The following is a 17,573-nucleotide window of genomic DNA, read 5'->3' on the forward strand; positions in this document are numbered from 1 at the left end:
CAGCATTTGGTATGCTTATAATTCCAGAACTAGGGAGATGGAGAAAGGAGGACCTCTGGGGCTCAGTGTGCAGGCAGACTACCAGGAGCCACTCAGTGCGAGAGGCTTAAACAAAAACGGTTCGCAGCTGCTAAGAAACAGCACCTGAGGCCATCCCTTGGTCTCTATGCACCCACGCACACATACACATACGTGCAGACAATCTCACGCTGGCTCGCATTCCAAATATTGAGTTGAGCATAGCTCTCATTCAGCAGTTTTAATTTTTAAAAGTGCATATCAAAACAACACCATAGTAAATGCTTGTTTCTCCACACAGTGAAAGAGGGCGGGACTCTAGCTACCTGCATCCTATTCTCCACTGCTTTAGATTAAACTTTAACTAGTGTTTACAACTGCCTGCATGATCTCCCTTGTTCCCTTGTTCCCAGGGAAAATCATGATATCAGCATCCAGTGCAAACTTCTGGGTTCAAATAAGGTTCAATCAAATTGAGTTTTCAGTCCTGTCTATATAATGAACACACCGCCTCTGCTAGAATATTGGCACAGACAAGATCTTAGATCGCTCCTCCTCAGCCTCGTGAGGACCTGTGACACAGGCAAGGCTTTTGCTCGTCCCAAGACTGCTGTTCTCTAACAGACTTGAGTTTCCACCCGGGTCCCTGTCTGTCCCTCAAGGCAAGTCCCAAGGGCTTGTGGAAAAAAACCAAGCCCGCTGAAAGGCTTCCCTTCAAAGGACAGATATTTCAGCTAAGGGAATCTCCAGAAGGAGCAAGGAACTGTTTTCATAGTCCCTTAAACTGTGGAGAAAAATCTCTCTTGGATACTACGATCAGTGTAAACCTTTTAAAAACCAGACCACTCACTCCCTAAACGCAACTTAGCCACTGTGTTGTCTGAAGAGGACCTTCTGAAAGGTCAACAGAGAAAGCCAACCTCCTCAACCTTTCTCTCACTCCAGACCTTGTTGGGCAGCTCTAATTTACACCAGATATCACAGGGCATGTTTTCAGTAAGCTGGCTATAATGGAACACAGCGTAAACCATCAGCAAAGAAATTTGCTTTCCTTTAGTTTCATGGGCTCCTCTGCCCTCCCCCAACACATCTCGATAGCACAGTTACCTCCCTGGGCACCAGATCAGGGCCTACCCTGTGCCAAATGTCAGTGCATCTGAAATCCTACCTTCTTTGCCATCCAGTTAAAAGCCTTGAACAGCCATCAGAGGAAGAGAGAAAGAGAATCCACGTCAGAGACAGTGTCAGTCTCTCATCTTCCGCCCCAAGGACTGTCTGTCCTCCAATGTTATCCCCTTTGTCAGCTCCCGGAAGAGAATGACAGGACAGAGATAGAAAAGAAGGCAGCCAAGCAGCAGCAGGTCCTGTCTCTTATGTGGGCTACGATACCACTAGGGAACCAAAGCAGCCCCAGACTTCAGCCCAGGGTCACCCTCAGTAGGTAGCAAGGAGGGAGCAAGAGAGGACCTGTGCACAGTTAACACCGGGCAAATTCGCAAGGAACAGATCTGAGCATAAAATAATGACCCTCCTGGCAGGCACAGGATGAAGACTGTGCAGAGTTCAGACTCCAGGTTTCCCCCGTCTAACCTGATCCTGAATTCAAATCCCAGCGCGTGAATCTCCAAGCCATGGAACCTTTTCCATTGGGTAAGTACTTATCACTTGGCTACAATCCACTGTGCCCTGGGCTTGATGCCAGAGGTGTACTGGTTCCCCAAGTCACATGGAGTCGAGCTGCATTGAAAAAGGATATCAGCAAGTACAAAATGCAAGCAAAGTACCAGATAGCGAGAAAGAAAACACAGAGAAGTCACAAGCAGTGATAGGGCACAGGGTGACTAAGCAGGGTGTGGTGTGTACACCTGTAACTCCGGCACTTGGGAGGCTGAGGCAGGAGCATCATGAGTTTGAGGCCAGACTAGGATATAAAGCAAGCCCTTTTCTCAAATAAATACAGAAAGAAAAGAAAAAAAAGAGAAGAATAAAGAAAAAGTGTAGGTCAAAAACAAACAAACAAACAAACAAAAAACATGACTTCCAAAGTCAACAGAGAAGGCCACTCAATGAAGGCTGCATTTAAATATTAACCTAAATGGCAGGGAACCAGGTGCACCTGGGAAGGTCCTACGGAAACAGAGAAAAGGCTAGTGTAACAAATGACTCCTCTATGGCTTTTGATTGCCACCTGTGAACGTGCAGCTGTGATGCAGGAATCAGCATCAGCATCACCGCTAAGATGCTAGCATTAGAGGCTCAGCTTTGCATGGGCTCTAATTTCCTCAACAATTAGAACGCAGAGTTAGATAAAAAACCAAGGAGGTAGCCAGCCACAGTGAAGCAAGCCTTTAGTCCCAGCACGTGGGAGGCAAAAAGGGGTGTGTGTGTGTGTGTGTGTGTGTGTGTGTGTGTGTGTATGCCCAGCCTGTTCTTTGACATTTCATCATGTCCCAAAGAAAAGTTAATAAACCACACACTCCACCAGTAGCACATTTTCTCTGAAGATTACTCTCTTTTTTTGTTTGTTTGTTTTTGTTTTTTCGACACAGGGTTTCTCTGTGTAGTCCTGGCTGTCCTGGAACTCACTCTGTAGACCAGGCTGGCCTCGAACTCAGAAATCCGCCTGCCTCTGCCTCCTGAGTGCTGGGATTAAAGGCGTGTGCCACCACACCCGGCTTCTGAAGATTATTCTTGGACTACCATTTTAAAATCTTTATAAACCTGTTAGGCTTTCCGACTGACACAGATTAAGAGCTGTCACTATTCTAGCCACTTCTCACAACCTTATCTCAAGTGCTTTAGCAGACAGTGAAGGCTCACTGTCAGCAGCCCTAAACCCTAGCCCAGTAGACAACAAATGCTTTCTAGACTCTTCTTTTTTCTATTTTGTTTTTTATTGGGTGGGGGTGGGGTGGCCCGGTTGGTTTGCCGGTTTTTGAGGCAGGGTATCTTAGAGTGACAGGGTGTCAGTGTGTCATGACAAGCTGAGGATACCCTGAACTTCTGGTCCTCCTGCCTCCACATTCTGAGCACTGGGATTGCTGGTGTGGACCACCACAACGTGCTTATGTATTGGTGGGGATTGAACCCAGAGCCTCATGAATGCTAGGCCATAACTCTACAAAGTGACCCACAGGCTTCACATCTAAGGCAATCACAAAGTGTGTGGCTTTTGTTCTTTAAACTATCCCAGTGCCTACCTTTGATCACTTAGTTGTAGGGCAGGAGTGAAGCCCAGAGTGAGTGTGTTGTTGATGTGAGCACAGCCATGCCTCAGCCTCCTGGAAGTGGCCACGCCCTCCCTGGGTGAGACTCAAAGGGATGGCTAGGCATTCCTCAAATTAGATTGTGGATCTTGACAGTGTTTGCAGAAAATGTCTTCCATAACTCCCCTATTCCTCCAATGTTTACAGTCTTAGAGGCTGCTCTCTTATAGAGACTGCTCCTAGCAAGCTTAGGGAAACAGGCCTCTATTTCCAGGTGTATGTAATAAGCCCACCTCCCTGTTAAACTGTATATAATAAGCACGCTAAGCTACATCAGTCAGCGCATCCCACAAGACCCCCGCTTTTCTGTCGTTTTCATCCCTCATCCGAATCCTGGGGGCGACATGCAAGTAACTGGTGCTAGGTATTTCTCTTCAGATGGCAAAATGGCTTTTAAACACTGAATTACGAATCTGATGCACAACTTAAGATGGAACGAGGGCAATAAGTGGTTGGTTAGTTGGATGGTTGGTTGGTTTTGTGAGCTAAGAGCTCATATCTTGATCCAAAAGCAGGAAACAGAGAGAGGAATACTGGTATTGGGCTGAGACTTTCAAAACCCTAAAGTTCACCCACAGTGGTCCAACTCCTCCAACAAGGGCAAAAGTTCCTGGTTTTTCCCAAGCAGGTCCATCAGTGAGGGACCCTGTATTCAAACACAGAGCCCATGGGAGCCGCTGTCCTTCAAACCAACCCCTGGAAGGTCAACCAGGCCACCCAGTGGATAGCCACTCAAGAGTATATGGAAATACAAACTGGATTCAGGGGGAAAAAAAAAAAAGGAAGCAAATTTGTGTGAGTAGGGAAGGAAGAGTAGATCTGAGAGATGTTTAAGAAGGGGGAGAATATGACCATAATATATTGTATGAAATTACCAAAGACCTACTTTAAAATGTAAAGTCTAGATATGGTGGCACATGTCTTTAACACCAGAGCTCAGGAGGCAGAGGCAGGTGGATCTCTGTGAGTTTAAAGCTAGCTTGGTCTACATAGTGAATTCCAGACGAGCCACAGTTACATAATGAGACCTTATGTCTTTGTTTGGGTTACTATTACTGCGATGAAACCCCGTGACCAAAATCAAGTTGGGGAGGAAAGAGTTTATTTGGTTTAGACTTCCACATTATAGTCCATCATCAAAGGAAGTCAAGGTCATAACCTAAATAGGACAAGAACCAGGCAGGAGGCGGTGACTCAGACCAGGGAGGGATGCTGCTAATTGGCTAGCACAGGCTGCTTTCTTATAAGAATCCAGGACCACCAGCCCACAAATGATGGTCCGTCCACAATGGGCTGGCCTCTCCCACATCAATCATTGATGAAGAAAACGCCCTCTAGCTGGACCTGTCTTATGGAGCCAATTTCTTAACTGAAGTTCCCTCCTTTCAGATGACTCCAGCCTCTGTCAAATTGACTCAAAAGTAGCCACCACACTCTGTTTCAAAAATGAATAGATAGATAGATGATAGATAGATAGGTAGATAGATAGATAGATAGATAGATAGATAGATAGATAGATAGAAATAGATAGATAACTTTTAAAGAGTATATGAAATTGAACAGGACTAGAAGAGAGACGTGAAGAATAGAAAGGGAGGTAATTGGAGATCAACTTGATCAAAACACATTATATGCATGTATAAGATTCTCAATTTTATTCCAGTCTTTTAATCTCCAATAGAAAGAAAAATATTCCTTTATAGGAGGTAGGGGTGTTTCGCTGAGATGGGATCTCCCTAAATTGCCCAGGCTGGGTCCCAAATAGTGTGGCTGCAGGCATGCAGCACCACACTTGAGTTCTCTACTCTCTGTTTATGATGTTATGACCTTTTTTTTTTATTGGCCTTTTACTCTCGATTCTATCTCCACCTCCCAAATGCTGGGATTATAAACAAGCAACAGGTACAGGGTGAATATTCCTTCTTAAAAAGTGGAAAACTAATATGCAGCATGGAATAACATAACCAGTAAAAATCTTTCAAATTTATTTATTGGATATGGATCATTCCAACTATTTAATCTAGACTTCTAAAAGTCTCTTAATAATGTGTAAACTTTGGAGTGTCCCGAGATCCTACCCTGTGTACTAAGCATTTGCCACAAACAAAAATCAAGAGTATGGCTTCCAGAAATCAAAGAGATGACTCACAGACTCATTCAAATCCAAATTGATCTGCCAGCTTTTGCAACACAATCCAGCCAGAGGAATGTGATTCATAGCTCAGCTATGCAGGAGCTAAATTTTCGTCGTGTTTTGAAGTAGGTGCCATTCAAAGGGAGGGCACAGTTATAACACTGACAGTAAAAATGCTAAAAGCAATTTGAGAATTTTTTAAAACGTAAGAAGTTAAGTAATACAAGTCCATCAAGCGGCTTTGGAAAACACGTGTGGCCGGACAGTAAGAAAAAGAACGATCCCAAATGCCAAGATTCTGGGATATAGCTCACATCTTTTTGGAGGCAGGATCTCATAGCCCAGGTTGGCATCAAACTCAAAATCTCCCTGTTCCAGCCTCCCACCTGATAGGAGAGCAGGTGTGTGTTTACGTTGTTATTTTATGTGTACGAGTGTTTTGCCTGCGTGTATGCATGCACACTGTGTGAGTGCCTGCTGTCCTCAGAGATCAGAAGAGAGCATTAGCTACCCTAGGAGTTACAGAGGGTTGTGAGCCACCATATAGGCTGTGGGAATGAACCCAGGTCACCTAGAAAAGCAACAAGTGCTCTTAACCACTGACTCATCTTCCGGCTCCCACCGGCAAGCTTTTAAAGGGTACTTTTCACATCAACAGCCTCCTGTATCATAATCACTTAACAATACCTCATAGCACCCTCCATGTTTGTAATGTTTATATACACTCACATCCACACACCTCAATATCATCACTTCTTATGAACACGTCGCTGCTTCAGTCATGCGCTCTATCTTAATTACCTCCACTGGGATGCTGCGTCATCCACACAGCTGTGCGACCCCAGTAAGGAGACAGTAAGTTCCTAGCTATTTCTAGAGTTATTTGACTAAGAACACAGACTTTAAATAAAATAGTAACAACCTAAGAACTGGCGGTCATTTCTAAACACTCTAGGCAACAATGACCTAACTCATGTCCAAATTGGATTTTTATGGTGCTTTCTCTCTCTCTCTTTTTTTCTATTGTAAACAGTGCTACAGTCAACTTCTTAAATGTACATTTATATCCTCTGCCTAGGAAGAAACTCTATAAGCAGAGTCATTCGAACAGTTGATGTTCCCTATTTAAAAAAAGCAGCACGGAAGGTTGGCAAAATGGCTCAGCAAGAAACCCAAGTTTGGTCTCCTGGATGCACGTGGCACATCACAGAAAGCTGACATTTGTCCTCTGACCCCCACTGGCGTGCTGTGGCATGAGCATCCAAACCCCCATGTACACACCAATGAGAAAGTAAATGAAATAACACTTGTCTTCCTTAGGGTTCTATTGCTGTAAAGAGATACAATGACCATGGCAACTCTCATAAAGGGAAGCATTTAACTGGGGCTGCCTTACAGGTTCAGAGGCTCAGTCCATTATCATCATGGCAGGAAGCACAGCAGCATGCAGGCAGACCAACATGGTGCTGGAGGAGCCATCTTGATGCACAGGCAGCAGAAGAAGACCGTGTGCCACACTGGGTGTCGCTTGAGCACAAAAGAGCTCAAAGCCCGTCCTAACAGTGACACATTTTCTAATAGTGCTACTCCCTATGGGTCACGCACTCAAACATTGAGTCTATGGGGACCATAGCTATTCAAACCACCACAATATTTTATAAACAAACTATCTTAACACCAAAAAGTATACACTGTAACAAATTACCCCCAGCCATGTATGGACCTTACTAACTTTATAAATAGCCATTTTAAATTTAAGAAATAGTTTGGAAGTGTGGATACTCAGAATATACTCTAAAAGTTAAATTTTTCCATAAAACTATTTTCTAGTGGACAAAGACAGAGAACCAGTGACAAATATCTAAAGTCTTTTTTTTAGTGTATTTTATTTACTATTGATGTATATGTGTGTCTGCGCACATGCCAATGTGCACGTATGGAGTAAGAGGACAGTTTCTGTGGAAAGGGTTCTCTCCTCTCCCTTTCTTTACTGGGGTCCCGAGAGCTGAGCGCGGATCACTAGGCTTCGACAGCATTTACCCACGCAGCCACCTTCCTACCCCAGAATCCAAGGTCTTCTGTAATAAAGGTTGATTCGGGACGATGCGAAGGATCACCTGGCCTCACAAGTTATAGACTCTGAGACGTACAGAGACATCTAGCTGTCTCTCTTCCACTTTCCTGTCACTTTCCACATCTCTACATATGAATTCTGTACCCCTAAAATGACATTTAGGAGATCACAGTGAATACACCACACAACATGCCGACGCACTTCCCAAAGAGTCCTTAAAGCTACAAAAACCACTGCATAGTCACAGCCTTATCTGTAACATCCAGACGTTTCACAGACCAAGCACAACCAGCATCACGAAGGGCAATGCATATCCTACTGAGATCTCATTTCCTGCACGTATTTTAGCAGTTTCGACTAAGAAATGAACTCTTACCATAACACACAGACATTTCCAACAGGAAATATCACCTTTGAGTTCTATTCAATGTTGTTGTTGTTGTTGTTGTTGTTGAAGAGTGACACGAAGGAATGTTTATAATGCTGGAGTTACAAAAGGACAATGCTCACACCCAGGTGAGAACTCTATATAATTTTCCCAGCTTAAAAAGGCCATGCTTGCTCAAAAATATCTCCCCTTTGAGCCTGTCTCGGAACCATGTTTGAAGCTCTTTTAAAAATACAGAAATTTTCATTCAGTGGGTTTGGAGCAGAGCCAACACATCTGCATTTGTAAAAAAACTCCCAGTTGATTCATTTGGAGAGCCAGAATTGAAAAGCAGTGGTTATATAATAAGCTGGGGGTGGGGTGGCATCCAAAGACCTCCAATCCGAATGTTCACATGAAAGTCATTCGTCGGTCTTAGTCTGGCTGATTTGATCACACTGGGGAAGACTGTATCTTTAGAAACTAACATTTCTAAAAGGAAAGAGAAGGTCACATGCCAGTGTTAGCATCCAACAGCAATTAGCAGGTGGGCAAAAGGTTAAGGAATCCCACCACAAAATGATCTTTCCACCAGAAACTATGGTATTCGCTACTCTAAGCATGTGATTCCTTTCCGTTTTCAGGTAATAAGGGTAAATGTTAGACTAAGCTTGTCTATCTTATTGACATCATAACTGCGCAGCATCAGTTATGCTGTAGGCAGGAGTTTCTCCCAGTAAAACTACTGCACACACAATGTAACAAAGGCAAGCTGGGAGTGTAAGATAGGCCACACAGAGACTGGAGATTGCCTTTCACAGAGCAATAGTCACTCACGGCTCAGAATTCAGTTTCTCAGAAGTTTACTTAACAAGAACAATGCACAACAAGCTAAGAAATCTCTGTCTTCAACACAGTCTATACAGAGGGCTCCACAGTGATGCATCCATTACTCACCAGATCTGGACTTAATGATGTCACTGAATTCGTTCTGCCCATCATCAGGCCTGGCTTCAAGGTCCCCATACTTGGCCATCTTGAATGAGTTTCAGTATAATCCAAAGGCTTTCCCAGATCCTCTTCTGAAGGCTAAATCTGAAAAATGGTCCAGGCTAGCATGAATACCTAACAGGAAAAGAGAAAGTATTGAGTAGAAATACAGAAACATATTCCTTATTTGTTTTTTCCTTTGCTTCTGGCACAGGTCTGTGTGTGCACATGTGAAAGGGGTGGGTGTGCATGTACATGTGTGCATGTGCACGTGGAGGTCAGAGGCTGACACTTGGGTGTCTGCCTCAACTGCTGCTCTCTACCTTTTATGTTAAAGCAGGGTCTCTGTTTGAACCCCAGGGTTCCCCTGAACTCACATCCCACGTGCTGGGATTACAAACAGGCTGCCAAATGTGCCGGGCATCTGCACGGATACTGAGGTGGGGTGTCAAGTACTTAACTGCTAAGCCATCTCCAGCCACATATAGTCTAAGACACAGTTACGGAGTGGCTTCCTGAGCACATCCACATGAGGCTTTATTTAGCACAGCCTCTTCCACGTGAGTGAGGCTTATGGACACCGAGCTTCACGGATAAAATGAAATTCACTCTATAATCAATGACCTCATTACAACCCTGATGACTGACAGCAGTCCGGAAGAGAAAGATAAAGTCATAAAGTCATAAAGTGGACGAGTCACACCTGCCCAGGGCCACTGAGAAGGCCTTCCTAAGCAATGACATTTGGGTCTATCCTTCAAGGAGAGGAAGAAGTTCACTAGCTACAGGGCAAGTAGAAAAGAGAAGAGCTTGGTATGTGAAATATTAGCGCCGCTGAGAACTGGGAGGCAGGGGGCTAAGTCCTGCTTTTGGGAAGCACGTCACACAGCCGAGGAAGAAAGCTGGGGCCAGAGATTCCTAGAGAGGCTTGGATACCTGTCTGAGGAGAAGGACAATCAGAGAGGTGACATAAGCCCGTTCACACCATGGCTTGTCAGTAGACCAGAGTAACTCAGGAAGCACCAAGGACTACAGTACATTAGAGCAGTGCTCTCATTAAAGAACTTAGGCCGTGAGAAAGGAGATGTCGAATGGAAACATTTCAGCTCTTCTCTGCATCTGAAATTGTTTCATGCTACTGCGTTAGAGAAAAATAATCCCACGCTTGACCAGACTTTACAAAAGCATCAATGGGGCCTCAGGTGATAAATGGAATCACAGCGCACCCTCTGTTGAGTATCTCTGTCTGTCGGAGAATCAATCATGAGGCTTATCATGGGCACACAAATTGGAAGAGGCTATCAAAACAAAAGGCCTAGGGAATTAGGAGATGGGTCTGTGGGTAAAGAGCCTACTGCACAATCATGGGAACCTGACTTCAATCCCTCGAATTTTATAAAAATAAAAGAGGGAAGCAAGCATGGGCATGTGCCAGCAATGCCTGTTTCCAACTACTTCCTCTGGAAACAAAGGATCATAGCCAACCAGCGAGCCCCAGGTTCAATGAGAGATCCTGTCTCAAAAATAAGGCACTATGCCAATCTCTGGCCTCCAAACTATAATACACACAAACAACACACACATCCCACAGGCCCAGTGTCACTCAAACAAAAACCACCCAAAGAAAGGTAGTTTCTTCATGGATTAAACAAAACAAAAGAGACCTGACCACCAAATACTATCCTGGGTTGAATTTTCAAAGAAAACATTTTAGGGTTTACTTTAGGCAATATTATTATACCAATGTTACACTGCAGGATTAGTTAGCAGCGATGTTAGGGAGGAGGATATCTTCCATTGTAGGAGACACTATGAAGTCATTAGTGAGAAGTATGACAGGATCTTCGACGTCTATGCATTTATATATATACAAATCGATACGCACAAGCATACATGCAAAGATACACACAGGCAGAGGAAGTAAATGTTATAAAGAAAATACGAGCAGCTCTGTATCTGTTGTGCTAATCTCTCTGTTATAACGCTGTTAATATAAGCAATATGTGATTGTGGCCTCAATGGATTAGATGGAAAAAAAATAAATAGATACACAGGATATTAAATAAAAGGTCAATAAGACTCAGGGACAGCCCTGGCATTAGAGACGCAGGATACTAGCATGCTGAGTGACTCAGCTGGCACAGGGCAGCTCAGAAGTAGACGAACTACTACTCGGTTGGGAACCGCTGAGGACATTACAGAGAAGAATGGATGCGGTTTGGATTTTCTCAGTGTAAGGTGCTTCTGAGACACAGAAAGAGAAAGGGAGCATTCGGGAAATACGGATCTGGACCTCAGGGGTGGTACGGCTTGTAGATGTATGTAGAAATGTAGATAGCCATGTTGCCCACTGATAAAAACTTCATTCTGGAAGGGTCATGACACCAATTCTGCTGTACATGGGTAGGTACCACTCAGATAAAACAATCCAATCTTCAGTAACTGTGAGAAATATCTCCAGGGCCTAAAGATCTGAAGATCTGCCCTGCAGGAGCACCCGTTCATTAAGAACGCCAGCAAACACTGCTCCTCTCTGCTCCCGAGCTTCCTGGATTACACTGCCCAGAGAGGAGCCAAGCTCAGTCTCTCAGCTCAGTCTCTCTGTCTCTTCCAGACCACGGCCCCCTTTAAGAGCGCCCCAATGTCAATGAACTTAATCACTACTTAGGAATATCAGAGTCAAGACATCCCAACAGTAATCTGCAGAGAAAGTACACTAATTCACACATTAAAACACGCGTCAGAGCCAGGCAAGGTGGTTTGTGTCTGTCATCCCTGAGATGACAGATCACTGAGTTCTAGGTCGGCTTGAGCTGCCAAGTCAGACCCCCACCACCTCAAAAAAAAAAGAGAGAGAGAGAGAAGCAAATGTCAGAACTAGGGTTTCTTTCTAGGTAGTAATGGACCACCAATTCTTTAGTGGTTCTTCTTTACGATTTTAAAATATTTTTATGTGTACATGTGAGTGCCTGCATTTTTGTCTCTGTTAATTCCTGATACCTTCGAAAGCCAGAAAAGAGTGTTCCATTCCCTAAAAGTGGAGTTACCAGTAGTCTTGAGTCGCCCACAGTGGGTGCTAGGAACTGAACCTGGAGCCTCTGGGAAAGTAAGAAGTGCTCTGAGCCAAGGAGCCATCTCTCCAGCATGAATCCTTACTTCGAAGAATGAATTGTACTATATTGTTATTTTAAATTTCTTATTTGTGTAATAGTTGTGTGTTCCATTATTCAATAGTCATTCACCGTAGCAAACAGTACTTTATTATATAAATATTAACATTATGCAACATAATAACTTTTCTTTCTGCAAGTCAGGAAATGAGTAGAGTCCATTAATAAGAGCAAAATGAGAGTGAATGCAGTAGAAGCGAAGGAACACTGGGAAACTGTTAAAGCTTTAAGAACCATTTCCTCTCCATATATGGATTGCTTCATCAGTCTCCCAGACTTTAAAGGACATTAAAAAAATTCTTAAATGTTTATTCTGACTTTATGGTTATTAAGGATTTACAGACCTGGGTATAGTGACTCACAGCTGTAACCCCAGCATTTAAGAGACAGAGGAAAAAGGGTCCTCAATATCCTAGGCTAGCCTGAGCTACAGAGTAAATCCCAAACTAGTCTAGGCTACCTGTCTAAAAATTAAAAATAAACTAAAAGGGCTGAGGATGAGCCTTAATGGTAGCCTGCAGGGTGTGCATGCATGGTCCTGAGTTCGATCCCCAGAACTACAAAAACAAAATGAAAGTCAAAAGTAACCAGCGAAGAGGACTGGCAGCCTGGCCATTTGCCAAGCAGCTTTCGCCAGGAGTGAACAAGTAACCCCAGTTGGAGAAGACAGAGTTTAACGCCACCTTCTGCTACACAGAGAGTTTGAGGGCGGCCTGAGCTACATGAGACTAGGGGGTCACGGAACAGCTCCCTACAAAGAATATAATCAAAAGCAAATATATTCCTATCTTGAGGTACAGAGTGTGAAAGATTTTCTAAACTTTTATGTGTATCCTTAATATATTAGAGAACCAAAATCTTGTCCACAGAATATGTAAACATTTAATTACAGGAAATCCCGGCTGTCTAAGAAAAAGTCTCTTTCCTGGAATGAAGTTCCTTTGAAAGACAAGTCCAGTGCCACTTCCCAAGGGGCTTTATGCAGGGACCTCCAGTTAGGCTTCCAAAAATGTTTCCACTCTGTTAGAAAGAGACCTGCCCCTAAACCTGATCACCACACATTCGATAAATAAATGTCGAAAAATGAATTTTTTAAATTTTTGTGTGAATGTCTGCCTTGACTGTCTAGTGCCCAAGGAGGCCAAAAATGGACATAAGATAGTGAACGTGGACTCTCTCTTAACCACTGAGCCATCTTTTAAAAATGCACACATGCTCTCTCTCTCTCTCTCTCTCTCTCTCTCTCTCACACACACACACACACACACACACACACGCACTCACACACAAACACTGTCACCGATTTGATTTTGAGGTAAAGTTAACTTGTGCACAGGGTTGCGTTTCATTTGCATAGATCCAATAATGCCATTTCATCGTGATGTTTGATTCTGCCTTTCACATTGGGATAATTTTTCCAGTCGTGTCTTCTTCCTAATACAAATCCCTACTACACTGCAAAAACATCAGAAAAAAAAAATCAATGAGCTAGAAAAGAATGAAGAGGGACACACTAAAACATTGAACAGCGTGAAAGGGGAAATCATTTGAAATGTAAATAAAGAAAATATCCGAGTGAGTTCAGGACAGCCAGGGCCACACAGAGAAACCCTGTCTAAGAAAAGAAAGGAAAGGAAAGGAAAGGAAAGGAAAGGAAAGGAAAGGAAAGGAAAAGAAAAGAAAAGAAAAGAAAAGAAAAGAAAAGAAAAGAAAAGAAAAGAAAAGAAAAGGGAGAAAGAAAGAAAGAGAAAATATCCAATAAAAAGAAAAAAGAAAAACAACAACATTTAAGAGCCACCAACTCTTGTTGCCACGAATGTCCCAGGAGCTCCATGTGAGTTGGAGAGTTTAAGGATACCTCCTTCCAAACTCCCAGATGCCAACCAGGTGTAGTGGTGCACACCTATAACCCCAGCTACTTCAGAGGCTGAAGCAAGAGGAGTGCCAGTTCAAGGCCAGCCTAGGCCACACAGTGAGACCCTTTCTCAAAATAACATAAATAAAATGCTACTGCAACTCTATCAGGCTGTTCAAGTTACATTGGGCTAGAACCAAGGCTTTCTTAGTAACAATGTGTCCCAAAGACATTCTGCCGCCATCCACACTGGTGGAATGGAAGTAGCCACACTCTACACCCGGATAAGGGAGAAACTAGAGGTGAATGACCCGGAGGTTGTATAGGGCTCCTATGCAATTGCTGTCCTCCGTTCTCTTCCCTCAAAATGACAGCTGGTGACGTTGACCGAGTGTTTCCCCTACTGAAACCTACACGCACCACAGCACAGGCGCCAGTTCCCCCTTCAGGGTGGACGCTTCTTAGTTATACCAGAACAGAACGCCAGGGGTGATGGCTTTATAGGCAAAAGTTCAAGAATACACAACATTCAAACGGTGTCATCCTAAGGGAATATTCATCCAGACGGCTGTGGAGGAAACCTAGTCACTCACAAGTAACCAAAAGCTAGGAATGCTGGCGATAGTGAAGAGGGATGCCGAAGAACAAGTTTGCCCTTCTGCTTGTAAAGGAAACCGCTGAGTGCCAAGAACTGCCATTCACACTAAGAAGCGCTCCAGGGAAGGTTAATGCCACTGTGATTAATGCTGTTTACAGGCGCAATAAATTTTGAGTAAACACCCAAAGGAGAGTTAAAGCTATCTCGAAAGCCTCATAAACGCTGGTGAGGGGGTGGGGGGACTTCAGCAGGAATGGCCCATGCCCCTCACTGCCTTGTCCTCGGGACTGAACGACCCACAAGAGCTTCGAATTCCTCCAGCTCTGGCAGGCACTAGCGTTATCAGCAGGCTGCTTCTCCAGCGCCACCAGCAGCCAGCCCCCGAGGGTCCAGCCTGACTTCACAGGCCCAGGGCAAGTTCCAACGGGACGATGAGACTGCTGCCATGCCACCCTGGAGATCCCATCTCTCTTGGAATTCGTGCGCTCTGGCCGCGGCAGACCCTCCCACTTAAACGCATGGAGAGGCCACCTCTCCAGATCCTGGTGACCCAGGTGATCTGAAGGCTAGAAGAATAAAGGATGATACCTCAGTGACTCCAGAGAGTGGGGCCCGGAATTACACCCAGGATCTCCAATTTGGGGGTTTAAAAAAGGCGGGTCCCTGACTCTGAAGAGTCACACACGTTTTCTCCTCCCCTTGAAATAACCCTGGAACGCCACACGGTCGGAATCCAGGGACTTGAAAAGTCTCTTTGAACAATGTGCCTTCTAAAAGTTGCACAGCCTACAATTAGCCCTTTGTTGGTTTTGTAAGTGGCCTTGGGCAAGCAGAGCCTCAGACCCAGGCCAAAGAGGGGCATGAATTACCTTGTCAGTTGCAGTGAGGGATGCCAAGAGTCCGGAAAAGCAGGCGGCCGGGCGGGACTGCGCACCAATGAGGTACCCCTATCCCCTCTGTCTCTCCACAGCTGCAGGCTTGCCACCTCGCCACACTGGGGCCCCACCCTCAGGAACGGCAACCACAGAGAGGTCGAGCACGCCCCCAGCCTGGAGGCCGGCTAGGAAGCTCTCCCCAACCCTCCCACCGCACAACCGCCCTCCCCACCCTCTCCTCCCGGACACCGCCCGGGCCCCGCCTTCCCGGGACCGGAGGTGTGTGACAAGCTCTCAGAAGAGGCCACGTCCCCTCTTGGAGATCGCTAGTCCTGCTGCCCGGCTCGGGGCGGTAAACGGACAGGCGACAGACAGCCTCTCCTCTCAGGGAGAGACAAAACAACAGTACTAAACTAGACCTAGGAATCTGAGACCTTGGCGACCAGTACAGATTCCCACCTTCTCAACCCAGCTCTCTCCCGCCCAGGCAGGGGACGCTGAGCTTCCAGGGAAAGTGCAGAAGTTGGCTACAGCTACTTCGGGACCCGGGCGGTGGAACTGCAGAAAGGTCCCACCTCCTTTCAACCCCCGCCCCATTCCCTAGGGGACTGCGGTCACATTACCCAGACCGAAGCTTCAATAATGCATGGGCTTACCTGCTAGCCAAGTCCCAGAGGCCCCAAGGTTCCTCTGGGCGTGTTCGGGTGGTGGGGAGCTTGCCTTGGACGTTACAAGAATTTTTTTTAAGTGAAACGTGGAAAGCCCGACAAGATCCAAAGGGGGGTGGGGGGGGGGGAGATCCAAAATTGACACCCGATTGGAAACGCCCCCTGACTTGTGCAATCTTCCTGCCCGGTAGTTCCGCCAAAAACAAAACAGTCCAAACGCTAGCCTGGGGGCAGGCGCACGCAGGAGTTTTCCCTCTGCAGGAATGACCCGAAAGAAAAGGGGCGCCGCTCCCCGAGGTGGCCCGATCGGCTGAGGAGCCCAGGGCTCCTCCTCGGCCCTGGGCGGGAGAAATCCCGCGCCCGGCGCTGCCCGCTCCCCTCCTCGGGGGAAGGGCGACTCCACAACTTTGTGCGCGAGAGCTGCTCGCCGCTCCGGCTCCTCCTCCAGGTCCTCCTCCGGCTGCCGCCGGCCCCTTTGTTGGAGAGCGAGGGTGGGGCGCTGCTGGGTCCGCCCGCCACCCCGGGTAGGGGCTCGCGTCTCCCAGCACGAATCGCCCAGCCTCGGAGCCGTGGATCCCGCAGGTCGGACCCGCCGTCTCGCCGCTCGCGCGCCCCGGGGCCCCAGGCCGGGCAACTTTGTTCTCCCGGGGAGACCAGTCCCCCTCGGCTCCGGGTTCGGTCCTGCCCCGGCCTGGGAAGCCACCGCGGGCCGGGCTCCCAGAACGTGGCGCTTCGGGTCACCTGACCGCGCGCCCGGTCAATCAGCGCTAGCCCTAGGCGCCCTCCCAGCCCGCAGCAGCCGGCTCCGTGCGGTGCGCGGTGCGAGAATCCCGGAACCAGTCGTGCGTGCTGGAAGCCAGAAGCTGGAATAGTCACCGCGCGCACGCACCGTGCCCTTTATTCAAATTGTCCGAAAATGTGTGTCACACCCCTCTAGGCACACTAGGTCTCTTATCAACAGTACTTTTAATTTTTTTTATTATTATCTTACATAAATCTCAACCTTCTGGCCAATTCGCCCCATTTCAGTTTACTGAGGTTGTTGAGTTTGGGGTTCTAAATCCAGGGGTATATTTATTTTATGGAAATTTCTTTTGCATCATTTTAAATGCTGTCTAAACAATCCCAAGTGTCCTTATATGTTCATATACACAAATAGTGTTGGTGCTGACCTTTAAAATTTTTACCGTGTGTGTGTGTGTGTGTGTGTGTGTGTGTGTGTGTGTGTGTGTGTGTTGTGTGTATTTGGGGTGCTGGTGACAGTAGACACAAATATCATACCTATCTAAATTCTCTCTGTCTCAACTTTGTAGAGCCAGCTTTCACCTTACACCTTTCTGTGGGACCCAGGAATCAGACTCAGGTCTTCAGACTTTAGTATTCAGTAGGGGTCTTACCAGTGGCACCATCTGCCAAACCTTTATTTATCTAGTTATTTATTTATTTATTTTCTATTTTTCCAAGCAAACTTACATCTGTTTGCAGAACTTGTTGGGAGTTTACGGGCTTAGCCGAGACCTATCACGGACGTAATGAAGTTTGTGTTATGTATGCATTT

General features: G+C 45.9%; 1 protein-coding gene across 8 annotated transcripts in view; it reads right to left on the reverse strand.

The window, feature by feature from the left end:
• The window catches only part of Utrn (utrophin), a 487,702-nt gene extending 470,565 nt beyond the window's left edge, over positions 1-17,137 (reverse strand). For 2 of the 8 annotated variants that reach the window (XM_011243167.3, XM_006512708.4), the window contains exons 1-2: positions 16,004-17,137; positions 8,817-8,984 (exon numbers count right to left, since the gene is read on the reverse strand). Coding sequence is in view for 6 of the 8 variants with exons in the window: in XM_006512708.4 (XP_006512771.1) it covers positions 8,817-8,895 (79 nt within the window). In the remaining 2 variants the exon portion in view is untranslated. Of the gene's footprint in view, positions 1-8,816; positions 8,985-15,341; positions 15,895-16,003 lie in introns of those variants that run through there. The other 6 variants (XM_006512710.4, XM_030245066.1, XM_006512709.4 and 3 more) reach the window with 6 other exon arrangements.
• Between the last annotated feature and the right edge of the window lie 436 nt (positions 17,138-17,573).

Source organism: Mus musculus, chromosome 10 (assembly GCF_000001635.26).
Source record: "Mus musculus strain C57BL/6J chromosome 10, GRCm38.p6 C57BL/6J".
Lineage (NCBI taxonomy): Eukaryota > Metazoa > Chordata > Mammalia > Rodentia > Muridae > Mus > Mus musculus.